The sequence below is a fragment of the Bubalus kerabau genome, chromosome 11 (assembly GCF_029407905.1).
Source record: "Bubalus kerabau isolate K-KA32 ecotype Philippines breed swamp buffalo chromosome 11, PCC_UOA_SB_1v2, whole genome shotgun sequence".
NCBI classification, from domain to species: Eukaryota; Metazoa; Chordata; class Mammalia; order Artiodactyla; family Bovidae; genus Bubalus; species Bubalus kerabau.
Window position 1 is genome coordinate 24,269,090 of NC_073634.1, and position 13,852 is coordinate 24,282,941.

The 13,852-nt window shown below is 35.8% G+C and overlaps 1 protein-coding gene across 3 annotated transcripts in view; it reads right to left on the reverse strand.

The window, feature by feature from the left end:
* Window positions 1-413: 413 nt before the first annotated feature.
* Window positions 414-13,852, reverse strand: part of SOS1 (SOS Ras/Rac guanine nucleotide exchange factor 1) — a 134,815-nt gene continuing 121,376 nt past the window's right edge. For 2 of the 3 annotated variants that reach the window (XM_055539866.1, XM_055539864.1), the window contains 4 exons: window positions 13,369-13,633; window positions 8,044-8,088; window positions 6,255-6,373; window positions 414-5,346 (listed from right to left, as the gene is read on the reverse strand). In XM_055539866.1, coding sequence (XP_055395841.1) covers window positions 4,855-5,346; window positions 6,255-6,373; window positions 8,044-8,088; window positions 13,369-13,633 — 921 coding nt within the window. In that variant the 3' untranslated portion in view covers window positions 414-4,854. The remainder of the gene's footprint in view (window positions 5,347-6,254; window positions 6,374-8,043; window positions 8,089-13,368; window positions 13,634-13,852) is intronic. The other variant, XM_055539865.1, reaches the window with a different exon arrangement.

Genomic DNA, 13,852 nt, shown 5'->3' on the forward strand with positions numbered 1-13,852 from the left:
TCTTTTCCTGCCAAGCCTACAAAGAATTGCTGAATGTCAGTCTGCCATGTTCCAGTAGGTCTCAGCAAAACCTGCCTTTCGAGGAACTGTGGTATCTTAAAACTTCTTTTAGGGAATACAAATGCCTCAGCCCTCCCTCTGCAACTTATCCAAGTAACACCCAAGGTCACTAAAGCACTAATTTTCATCCCAATGTCCTCCCACTCACTCTATTCATAGAGCGAGCAACGGGAGGAAGTATTCAACTTCTTTTATAATACTGTGATACAGAAAAAAGCACCTCAAAGCAAAAGCATGATTAAGAGCCAACTATTTCCACAGAGTATGAGCTAAAATGAGAGTCACTTGATGACATTAAAATGTTGCTCTCTAAAATAAACACATGCAAAAATAATACACGTGTGGGCTATGTGTAAGGCATTTTTCTTTATTATTTTTCGGTTTATCTTAGTAATGCCAGAAAAATAACAGCCATTATTTTCACTTTAAATGCAAACCAAATACTGCTGCACACAGAGTACAAAGATCACCTATGAACATGGTTGGGTACAAAGGCCGTATTAGATGTATAGACTGCACTGTTTTTACATCAAAGTGAGACTGACAGAGCAATTTTTTGGACAATTATTTTAGCAAATAACCGTGCTACTAAACAAAGGCAAATACACATATATATACACAAACATGTTTCAACTAAAGTTATTCGTGTCACTTTGACAAACGAAGGCTTCTTCTCTGGTGGGTTTCACCAGATATTTGCACCCCAGAGTCCCCTGCCCTGATCCCGCCCCCAAATGCTGACTTGATCTGAAGAAAAAAATTAGAGATGTTCTTAATTAAAGGCACATTTGGCAGCTACTGAAAAGTGGCATGCATCTGGCACAGGTGCGCTCTCCCTAAAGCCACATGTGTGACTTCCATCTGCTATGCATCTTGTTTCTTTGAGTGGTAGTCCAATGTGATCCACCTTTAGCTAACTTGCTCTGTAATTCTGCAGCAGTTGGCTACTTAATGCACTATTTTCATTAAAGGCAAAAGGGAAATTTGCTCACAGTTGACAGAAAATGCACTTTTCGGTGTCAAAAATGGAAAATAAGGCATGAAATTTACAAAACAAGTTACAAGTGCTTTTGTTGTTCAGATGTATCATATAGACCTCATGCTTTTCTTTAGAGCTCAAAGTATTTCATTGGCTCATGTATAAAGGATTATGAAATGATTTTAAAAGTAATGAGATGCTTCAAAAGAAGAATATTGAATAAATTAAACTAAGTCACCACTTTCCCTTATAAATAATTTTACTGCATAATTCTTTCAGCCAAACTGGTATTAACCCTGTGATGCTTATTTTACTGGTAAAGATTACTGTGCAACTCCATAGGATCTACACTTGTACAACAGTCATACAGTATAGGTTAAAAGATAAGTGAACCTACCTATAGCAGCAGAATACCAAGAAATAAATGGTTTATTTTTTCTTTCTGAATCTAGAGGGAAAAAAAAAATAGGTTTTCCTCAATATGTATAACACTAATAAACTGGAATTATCCGCCCCCCCCATTTGCATTATGTTTTGCTGAGCCACTTAAAACTCTCAATTTAAGCTGTCATTAAAAGACAAATGATGAGGTACATGATTAAAGTGAGCTAAATTTGAGAATTAAGACAAGATAGTGATCATAGATACCAACTAATTTTTGGCTTAATTTTTAACGTAGGGAAAAACACATTAAGGAATTTGGAACCACAATGTAGCCTCCAACTGAAAAAGTACGGTTCACTACACTGCTCTGTTAACTGTAGTATAATTAGGGTGGCATGCTCTTCACTAAATTTAGATTCATTAAAACATTCTTGAGTTGTTAGAGCGTAGTAACCTACTGAACACATAATCTGATATCCAACAACCTTTAATTAAGCAAACTTTTGACGTTTATACATTTCCTGATCATTTGTAGCCTTAAAATACATTTGGAGATGTGGAAAGAGTAAATAACCTGTCTTTCAATAAATTTAGAAACATATACTTTATTTGTTCCTGTTTTTAAAAGTACTTAGATGTGAAAGCCTCCCTTTCTATTATATTGGTTATTGGCCCATGTAGGTAAATTCAGCCTTGAAATATTTTCATTTTGTTGACCCAAAGATAATGCAACAACTAAGAGCATCTCCGTTTCTAAAAGAAATGCTCCATGCTTTGGAATGTGGTTTAGGAGGCATGCTGCACTGTCTTGTAATGTCCTGAATTCAAAAGCGGAATTTTGTGGTGATGCATTTATCTTCTCAGCCACTTCTTGTCCCTGGATTAAGGAGATTTCAGTTACCACAAAGAGTTAATCTGCCAGTGAGTTAATGCTTCACGTGTGAAGAAGGCAAGGATACAGTCTTCTCACCACTGTTTAAGGGCGTCCAATTGAAATTTTTCTAATCAGTTACCACTGCAGAAAATATTTTGACCCCACTTTTACACTTCAGAGTACAAATATCTTCTATCCACAATGCATATACAGCTGATGCACAGTGAAGCAGTCGCCTAGAACCACCAGGGTAAAAGAATACTTCCCTTTGGAAGAAGTATGATTAGAACTTCAAATCTGAGTTTTTCTTCTTTATGCAAAATCAGGCAGGTTGAAAAGAGGTCATTACCTTATTAGAAGGCTAACACACTGGCCAGAGGGATACTGAATGGGCTCCAATGTGACTTTTCTCAGGTTCTCATTTGGAGTTAGGGTTGGGGTAATTAAAGAGAAGTGTGCATAAGACACATAAAGGGAAATCCTAGGGATGATGAGGCTGGTCTAATAAAAAGTCATGGAAATTCTGGAATGTGTATTATGATTAATTGTAGCAGCACTAGTAAGTAGGCGTAGATAAATACTTGTTGAATGAATGGTCTTATGGACGCTTTGCAAACAAGAGTGGATTTGAAATAAATTTTTGGAGAGATTTTTGAAAGGAGACATTTCGTAAAAGTGGCTACCCTAATAGGAATGGTACAAATATTAAAAACAAAAGATTCAACTCTAACAAATAAATAAGAAAGGATATGACAGGATGGATTGCTTAATGATGATGCAACCAACATTCTGGTCTTAAAGGACTATATATTGTACTACTGTGATGTACATTTAATGCTCTAATAAATATCACGGAAAATTATTAAAGTACTAGGTTTCCACCATGACGCAGCACTTGTAAAAATGCCTCTAATGGCATGGTTAACAGAACTGCTGAAATGTTACTCATTATTCAGAGGACACATGCAGATACAGATGAACTGATGACTCTCTAAGGATGGAATACTGCACACTTCACAGATATTATAGTGGAGATTAATAACATTTTTTCTCTTCAACAAGTTGCATGCATTTCAGTCACAGTATTTGTTAGACTCAGAAGGTCAGTACATAGGTTTAATGAATAATCCATATTATGCTATTAATGATGAAGGTAGATGTTCTATTATGAATAGTTCTGATAGAGCACAGACCTCAGGCAAGGTAGAATGTTTAATATAAACTTTAACAAACTGTAATACATGTTACCTAGGAAATTAAAAACCTTACAAAGCTCTGCTTAAAAGATACCCATCCTATTCTAACCAAATATTTTCCTACATGCCGAACTGCAACTTTAGATCATTCTTTTAAGAGGAATACATACATCCAGAACTAGAAACCAAGGCGTACCACAATACGTGCTTTTATGCTTAGTGTTGTATGTGTGTGTTTCAACTGAAAGAAATAAGAATCAACCATTTACTCCATATAATAATTTAATATATGCCAGCCAAACAAAGTATTTGTATCTTTATTCAATTAAATTAAAACAGACCTGCCAGGTATATTATATAACATTCACTATATACACATGATTTAGGCAATGCAAGGTAATTCTAGATATGCTGATCACTCAACTATTAGTCAAACATGACCGGTGTCAGCGACGCCCAACAAGTGCTCCTTTCCCACCGGGTGACTGCATTTCCACAGTATGGTTAGAGGGACAGCTACAAGCCATGACATGGATTACCAGTAAATTTCTGTGGGAAAAGGGGGGAAATGACAATCTAGCATAAAGATTAACAGTCTCCTAAATGTAAATCATATGCTTGACAGTTACGTTTTTAGAAGAGTTCTTCTGTCATTGTTAATGACACAAAACTTCGTTTGAAGGCAACACCACCACATTCTGTTTGTGTAGGGAGGGTGGGTAGGGCGATGCTCTTAAAATTGGCATACTTATTCTTAAAAAAAAAAAAAAAAGTACCTCTTTGGTGAAGCCTCGGTACCCATTCAATTCACTGTAATAATCTGTAAACAGGACTGCAGTATGGTGCTGGGCCTTGATTCCAACAAGGGCAGGTACCACAGCCTTTCCTCACAGTCCTCTGAATGATTTTTAAGAAAATATTCTAAAGTAGGACGAGTAAAAGCAAAGGAAAACAAAGGAGGATTTGAAGATCCCTGTTTAAGATTTCTTTTTAAAAAGTGCATAATATTTTGAATTACAAAAGCTGTCATCATGTGGGCCTGCTGGACACTAGACTGTTTTCCATCCCTTTAATGATAAAGATCACTTCACAAAAAGAGGACTCCTGCTTACTGCTGGCAAAAGGTTCCTTTACTTGATTTTCAGGTGAAATCAGTTGTCCACTTCCTCTAGATCAATCTTTCCATATTCACTTTATAATTACGTCCGTGTTAAAATTCATTGTCTTATGACTGCATCTTGAAGTAGAGTCGTTAGTGTTTGGAGTTCTCATTGTAACTCCTCAGTGCTGGCACGTTCAGTGCATCCATCGCCAGCAATGGATCTGGGGCTAGGAAAACGTACATCCTGGTCCAGAGGAACTCAGGAAGAATGGGCATTCTCCAACAGTGGTGGTCCGTCTCTGTGCATGGACGGGTGGGTGTGCTCCCTTTTGTAAGTTTTTGGAGGGAGTTTAGGGATATGCTGAGAAGTGCTTTGTCGTGGAGGAACAGGCGGCCCAGCAATGGAATGGAGGTCCACTTCTTGTGTCAGTGGTGGTGACGGCAGATGCCTTCTTGTTCCGTGAGGAGAAGGTGTTTGAGGAGGAGGTGGTGTAAAGGGGGAGGGGCTGTTTGGGAAGAAGGCATTACTATGGTCACTTTTTTTGCCCAGAGGGGGAGGTTGGAGATGTAGTGGTGAACTTGAGAAAACATCAGGTGTCCTCACGGGTTCTCGTGGAGGTAATAAGGGAGGGCTTTCAGGAGGGTCTGATATAGAGGTCCGGTCTGATATTGAATACCGTGGTGAATAGGCTTTTGATGTGGGTTGCCTAGGAGGAATTGCTGGGGGGCTGTCCAAATGCTTAGACATCATCTAACATAAATGGAAAAAAAAAGACATTTATTAACAACATATGCAGCACCATGAATATACTAAGAATTAAGCTGGGTTTTCAAATATGTTATTGGAAGAACTCTAGGTGTGGATCAGGGAGTTTTGCCATATGCTTTAAATTGGAGGTTATGGCAGTTCATCCATTAAAAAAAGTATTTTTCCTTCAATGTTAAGTTTTTATTCTTCTCAAAATTTTGTTTGCTGCTGCTTACCTATCACTCAATCTAAGATCATTTCAATTTAGCATGTTACCTATCAATTTTATAATGTTAAATTTACTATAATAGCATTTCATGGTATTCTGCAAAGAGTTTTGCTTTGCCCAGGTGCTCTGCTCTCTGGACACTTTGAGACCACTGAATCATGTTAACAGTTGGCAAAGAAAGAAATTTAAACAGGTAGGAAAAAAATAGCTATTATGAGCTGTTAAGGTCTCTTCTGACCTGGAATTTTCATGAAAATCCCACTTAAAAGCCTGTCAGATTCACCTGTTACAGGCTTAGATATATAACATTTAGCACTGAGATATAGTTTCATTTAAAACGTGCCTTCATATAAAGCTTCAGATCTCTTTCTATCTTTTTAAAGAACTGCTTGAGACTACATTACTCTTAAATTATAGGTTAAACTTGTGGGTTTTTTTTTTTGATAGTACCCAGATTTAGATTTATAAGTATTTTGAAAACCTACCAGAAAACTACTTTCAGAAGTAAGGAAATAAACATTACTGCATGATAAACCCATACTTAATTCCGGTTTAAACTCTATTAAGCCCCAATACCCTGAGTATTAACCTCATTCCGTTAGAACTCAATGAGAGATGAGCGCTTGATTATAATGGAACTGCAATGATTCCAGTCTCCAGATAACCAGATGTTCTACTTTACCTTAGATGGCGAAGATTCCGCTGGGGCAGACTCTGGCCGTCTTCGTGGAGGAACAGGAGGGGGGACAGGCACTTCATCAGTGCTCTTGGTTAAACTTATAGATGATACTGAAGCAGATCCTGTAGGATGGTACAATTTTGAAAAGTTCACAGGAATTTTATATCATCAATCCTGCTTATATTTATTAAAAGAAATGTACAGAAGTATCAAAAGCAGAATTCAATAAAGCAACACCCAAGAGTACTTCCTTTATTAAAGCAAACTGCTATAAAAGCATGCAGATATTTCTCAGCAGAGTTTTCAGAGAAAAAGCTGTCTAAGTTATTCTGTTGTTATACTTCTTGAAGAAAATAACATTTCCATTGTGAATCTATTACTGGAATTTTCTGGGAGAGAGCAAACTATTAAAAACTTTTGGAACGGTAATTTTTGTTAACCTTTTATGATGGGCTCATTTCCCGTGCCCTCCTCCTCAACCCCCCCCAATCATGACTATTAGTACAGAATTTCCTTGCCTTCACTGGATAGTCTTTGGGAATACTTTCTGGTCTTAACCACTCTCTCCAATGTCTCTCCCTGCCATCCTTTCAAAGGATGGCAGGGAGAGACTCTAGTGTCCTGGGGAAGGATCTCTTCATTTTGCTTAGGTATCAGCTCTCCTTGGTGGGGAAGCAAAGTCAGGTTCACCACATTCTAATCCAAAATTTTTCATTGTAATGAACGCATTTAAAATGACTGAGGCTATGCTGATAATAAAAACAGAAATTACACTAGAATCTAGTGAACCTGATTTAGGAGTAAACTGATGAACTGGCACTAAAAAGGTAAGTAAAAGCCTCTAATTATAACCTATCTTACAAACATTTATGATAAGGGCTTAATATAGGCATATAAATAACTACACTTTGAAAAACATTAATGTAAGTTAACCTGTACATCAGCACAATGAAAAAGATGTGAAAAAACACTTAAATGATCATTCAAAATTGTATTTGGCAGGTTTTCTTTCCTTTAAACACTGACAGTTCTAATTTTGTCAATTAAATGTTATAACAAGATAGAACTTAGAGTACTTTGTGTATTGATATTATTTAAATGAGCAACATTCTGATCACCTACCTTTCTTCTTATGAGACTATGTAAGTTAGCGTATAACACTATTTTCCATTGTATACATTCTGAAGTCATTTGTATGAAGGACAGCAAAAAACAATCTATTGGCTTAAAATTTATGGGATAGTTGGTGAATTGTTAGTTTACTTTAAAATTAAAAACAAATACCTACACTGGAACTTTATTTTGCTTATCAGTGATGAATATTTAGGTTATATAATACAGATCACAGTGATAAGGTAGCTGTTCTAAAGTCAAGTAAGTCATTTGCCTACAGCCTGTGCTGCCCGCAGCCCAAGTGTATTTTGTGACTTAGACACTGCATGTAGCTGCCAACATTCTCATATGCGCATGCATGCTCTTGCCTTTTTTTTTTAAGTTGGGCATTAGAACTCCAGAGTTGGAAATGAGAAATGGTTAAATGTGGAAGCCACCCATATAATAATGTTCTTTCAAAAGAGAAGAAAGGTTTTACAAAAAGCATGAGAATTATATAAGTTTAAGCAAATCATTTATGATCAAAAGATAGTACAAGTGAAGGCCTCACTTCTAAGATGCTGCAAAGCAGGGCACCAATGCTGCCAGACCCAAGACGAGTTTTAGCAGGAAAGGTTACATTTGGTTTAATTTTTAAAGCCAAAGCAAAAATTATGAGTCTTAAACCAAATATACTAACTTGGGCCATGGGGCAGTGTAACTTGGATAAAGACGGTATCGCTGCCTGTGAAAGGAAACAAGAAAAAGTAGATTTTTTTCTTTCATAAATATATTCAACTCATCTGTAAAAATTTATTTATCATAGAAATGTTATTTCTGTCATTCTAGTTTTAAAGAATGATAGAACAGTTTAGCAAAAGCTCATTACTACTTTTGAGAAAAAGAATTAAATTGCATTAATATCATTAGGAATTTCGAAGATTCGTTTTAGATTCACTACTTGATATCATAATAATTAAATGAAAAAGCATTCATGAGAAAACTACAATATCCTTCTATTTCAATGGAAGACTTCCAAAAAATGTATAAACCCAATTTGAGCAAAGAATTCAGTTGGACATACAGAAATATGTCATTCACTAAGGATAATTTTGAAAACCCAAACTTGTGAAAATAAGTAGTAAATAATGAATTTATATTATAAAAATACCATTATTATTATTATTTATATATATATATATATACCTTAGAAAATGTTCTTGGGGCATGTGTTCATCACAAAATAACTATAGCTTTGGATATTACAACAAGCTGAAAGTGATATAGCTTTTCCCCTTCTATATTTTTAAACACTTAAAATATCATTAAACATTTTTGGTGCTTAGACACGTTATTTATACAGGAAACTGATAATTTTTGAATATCTAATTTCAACAATACTAATTCTTTTAAGAAAAAAATTGAAAATTATAAAATGCAAAGCTCTGAGAGCATTTAAGCAGAAAAACAGACAAAAGCTAGAGGATCTATACTGGTTCTAAATCAATACAGTCGTTTAGGTTACACCGCCTCATATCACCAACATTCTGAACAGATCATATCTAAGAGGCTAAAGCCATAACTCTAGCATGAGACTGAGCTGATTAATTCAGGTTTCTCTCTCTCATTTTGATTAGGGCTGTTGCTTTTTCTAACTTCTTTGGTCAGAACAAGTATAATTTTACGTCCTAGGTTTAGTCGGCAATTTGACTCCTTATATAGATACAGTGTTTTTGTTTCCCAGACAGCCCTGATTTCAAATAACTTAGCCTACTACCTCCTTTCCATATGTACTGATATTTATTTGGAGGCTATGGTTACTGAGGGTAGCAATCCAGCGAATTCTAGTAAGTTAGCTCTCAAAAGATTAAAATTCACTTTTATACTTTTGACATTAAATAATGCTGCTGCTGTGTCAAAGATTCTCTTCACTACAAATGAGATTCTCTTCAGTAACGTAACAGGGATTTAAAGGGAGTATCTGCTCCAGTGCTTACTACTTATGTATTTTCCACTTTTTTGGGAAGGAAATAAGGATGCTTTTTGGGGATAAGAATCAAGAACATGGTCGTATACTTAGTGCAATATAGGAGTAAAATCAAAACATAAGCTAATGACAGCCACCAACTGCAGGCTTTTAGAAAGAATGATTACACCTACACATACATACTTGTGCACAGAGTTGTAGGCTGGGCTTTGGTCTAATGTATATACAGCAAAGGCTAAGATTTATGTGTAAACTTGGGGCACTTTTCTGATTTGTCACTTCAAACTAATTGCTTAGTCTTACTGCCTGGAAAATGCTATAAAAAATTCTTTCAGAATTATACATTATATATCTCAAGAAATATATACTAGGAATTCTTGTCAGCTAGGTACTGAACAAATTTATTGACAGTGACTTAGGGTTGAAATCCAGTTAATCGAAAAGTAGCATCCGTTGGTTACGTACAAATCCCAGACAACAGATCAGTGGTTTCTCCATTGTGGCTGCATGTTAGGCCCTGCTGGAAGGTTTTTAAAAATACTGATGCCCACCTGCCAGCGCTGGTCTAGTACAAGCATGCACTGAGCATATAGGTATTTTTTTAAAGCTCTCCAGGGGATTATAACTTTTAGTCAGGGTTGAAACCACTGTTGGACGATAACCTCCAATTTATAACTGAGTCATTCTGAGAATAAAAATAAACATTTTCTTATAGAAAAAAATTATATAAATCATGGATAATTTCTTAAATTTACAAAAGCCTGTTAAATGCAAATGTATGAGATCAGAAACTAGTCACCTACAACAATCTGCTACAAAGAAAAGCTTTGCATTCCAGCTTAAAATATATCTTTTCTTGTAAAGTTTTCCCTACTAAGGGATGGGGTAAAGCTCATGTCTAGCACACAGACCAGGCCAGACCCATGGCTCCCTTTTATCATTGCAACCTTCAACAGCAGTGTATCAAGAGCACTTCATCCTCCTCTCTCCATGCTAGAGCCACAGATACAAAGCTGGTGGTCTTTCCCCTTTTCCCGGCCACTGTCATCATCACCTGAGAGATGGACCTGGTGAGGGCAAGGTGTGGAGCAGGGCTCTGAATGTGAGCATATGTATAGCAGCACTAGGTAGGTGGCCAGTTTCCTTCCCTCTCTGTCTTCACCACCAAGTTTTCTGTGACCATTCCTGCCCATTCTGTGGTCATCTTTGTGTGAATTTCTATTGCATTTATATCTTCACTCATTTAGCATTTTGTCAGTAAACTAAAACTTATACATCGTCTCTGCAGTCTTACTGAGAGATGAAAAAAAATCATAGTACAAACAGAATCAAAGCATTTAACCCTGGCTAAGCATTTAACTATGATTTCTTTTATTATGATTATTTTTTTTAATCTCTCAGTAGGATTGCAAGCCTTACCAGAGAAGATGTGTCCAAGCTTATTTAGCAAGAAATGAGATATTGACAGATATTGGCTGAAGAAATTAATCTTTGTTTTTAAAGTAAATTATTTTGGGGGAAAAAACTAAAAAAAAAGCAAAACAACTAGTATAACTGATCAAAAAATTCTAGTCAAATTTTGCCTTTTGAAAACCTTAAGCAATGTCTTTGCTTTGCAATGCCTTTCTACCTCTCCGTACTGAGTGGAACATGTCCAGATGACTTAAAAATGTAGGTACAGCAGCTCTTTCCTGCCAGGCCCTGAGGACAGCAAGGAAGTAGGTATTCGCTGTAGTGGCAACACAATGAGTACCAAGTTGGATGTGCTGGTGACCACTGGGCCCTCCCCCCATTAACACTAGCGGATCTTTTAAGCAGAGTGGGGTCAAAAGCAGATAAGGACCTTTAATATCCATAAATGAGCTTTAAGGAGGGGGTTACCTGAGCTTACAGATGGTTTTGAATTATACTGGCTTTCTTAATTTCAAAATCTGTTATTTTCAATTTTTACTAAGGACAAAAGGAATAGTAACAGGGGTTTCCTTTTATCACAAAGAAAGAGAAACTGAAAAAATCCTCAGGAATAAGATTACGAAGCCTAATTCCTGCTACAGTGGTTTCGCTTGTCCAGCTATTTTAAGTTGATATTATTCCACTGCCACATATGAGAAAACAATGATCCAGAGCACTGCATTCCAAAATGACTCTTTTCCCCTGTTTGACTAATCATTTAAAGTTCAGCACTAGTAGGGAATGAAATAAGTATCTCCTGTTTCTCCACACCTTTAATTTTTAGCTACTTAAATAAGAAAAACAGAATTTGCAGTCGATGGCTTTCATGTGATTTCAATAATTCACTCATGTGGGAATCTTTATAACACAGATCACAGCCATCTGCTCGAGGAAAAAAACCTCTTCAAACAGTTAAATGGGTCATAATAAATAATAATTTTAGGTCAGGTATACTGTAAAAAGTACTGGTTTTATTTTATTACTTAATTTAGGATGTTGGCGAGTTGGGGAAACAGTAATATTTTACCTGGTTTTACTTGAACTTATAAAAAATATCTGATAGCCTACTAGTAACATAACATGACTTCGTAATCTTCAGTAGCCAAATAAAGCCAAGATGTAGTAATTCTTAAAACAAACACAGTTTATGTGGTAGAAAAGATAAGACAAACTGATGGATAACTACAAATACATATTCAACACAGGAATAAATAAGTAGTATTCTGGACCAAATCTCAAAATAGTAGAACTCCATAGAGTAATTTTTTTTTTAAACAGATTTCTGAGTTGGAAAAAATCAAAAAGTCTAGTTTAATCCACAGAAGGCACCAAAAAACTGTTTTTATCTAAAATCAGAAAGCTCACTAGCAGACTGAGATGACAAACTAGGAGTTAGGAGTACTATGTCAGTGCTTAACTACCTCCCCAACAGTGTCAGGATGCCTCTCAGTATTGGATCCTATTACGTCTAATATTAGGGGAGAACTTGAACTCTACAATGAGCTAAGACAGCCAGTGGAAAGAGCATGTGGAAGTGGTTGTAAAAGGGTTAAAAGCAACTGCATTCAAATTCTGATTTAATAATGAATAAATGAAAAAAGGTTCTAAGATCTTAGCAGAGCTTTAAAGCTCAATATGAAATTGATTTTAAAAATTAATGGCAACAGTGAAGGTAGCCTCTCAAAGGGCTAGGCTGGGCTGTACAGTTTGGTACCCATTAGCCACATGTGCTTATTAAGTGCTTGAATGTGGCTAGTCCAAATTGAGATCTGCGGTAAGTATAAAATACATATTGCATTTTGAAGATTTAGGACAAAAACTGAGATTGTGAAATATCTCAGTAAATTTTTATACTGATTTCATGTTTAAATGACAATATTTTGTAATATACTGGGTTAAATAAAATATATTATTGAAATTAATTTCACTTAATTTTTGCATTTTAAAAATGTAGAAAGAACATTTAAAAGTCACATATGGGGCTCATACTTTAAGTATTTGTATTGGACAGCACTGATTTATAAATAGGAAAGGATGAGCGACAGTGACAAATCTGTGAGAGTTGTATGGCTGGGCTTGAAAGCACAGGAGTTTATTAGGCACTATATAGGATGCTGTTGACGGAACAAGGGTTAAGTAGAAGTGTGAATTTGATACATTGTAAAATTAGAAACTACAGGATTTGGTCAGAAAGAAATCATGTAGTGAGCAGTTTCAAATATAATTTTGGAGGAAACATTTAAAGCATCAGATTGATTAGTCCATGCAGTTTTAGCAGTTATCTTCCTTTCCTCTGGAAGTCAGAGAGGCATTTTCAAATTTGCCAATTGAAAACAAATGCTCAAATGAAATTTCAATTACCAATTTAATTACCAGGCCTATCAGTAAAGTAATACATTTAAAGAGGCCTGTTCTAATTTATTTTATACTTTTATAATAATATATTTGGAAATGGTATGTGGTTTATCTACAAATTTACCAAAAAAAAATATATATATACACACACACACACACACAGATTATTTTTTACTTCCAGTACATATAACACTAACAGTTACTTAAAGCACTTAAAACTTGAACACCTACTTGAGTGAAAAGGGCTTGAATGATCAGAATCAAATACGCTGCAAACATCTGTGGTACTAGAAGCACCAGAAGCAGGAGGAGGTGTTAACGGTGTTCTTGGAGAATTTGGTGCAGATGCTGTACTTTCTGTTTCACTTTCAGGGATCCTACTATAACTAATTTTCCTTGGCTCTTGCTGCAGAGGTGTGGGATGTCTCATAGTACCTGGTCTTGGGTTTGATGGACGAACACCAGGAGATTTTAGGGGATAGTTGTATTTTTTTGGCTGTAGACATATCAAAAGAAACACAATACTTACAACACCGTTAATGGAAAAGAAGGTTCTTCTATAAATGCCTGGTAAAATTCGATTAATATCCAGGAAAACCATAAACCACTAATACTGATTCAAATCAAAGTATTCAAGTTAAAGAGTTAACACCCCATTTCCATAAAGCCTTGGCTATCTAAATTAGTACAGAATGAATTTCTTTAAATAACTGAA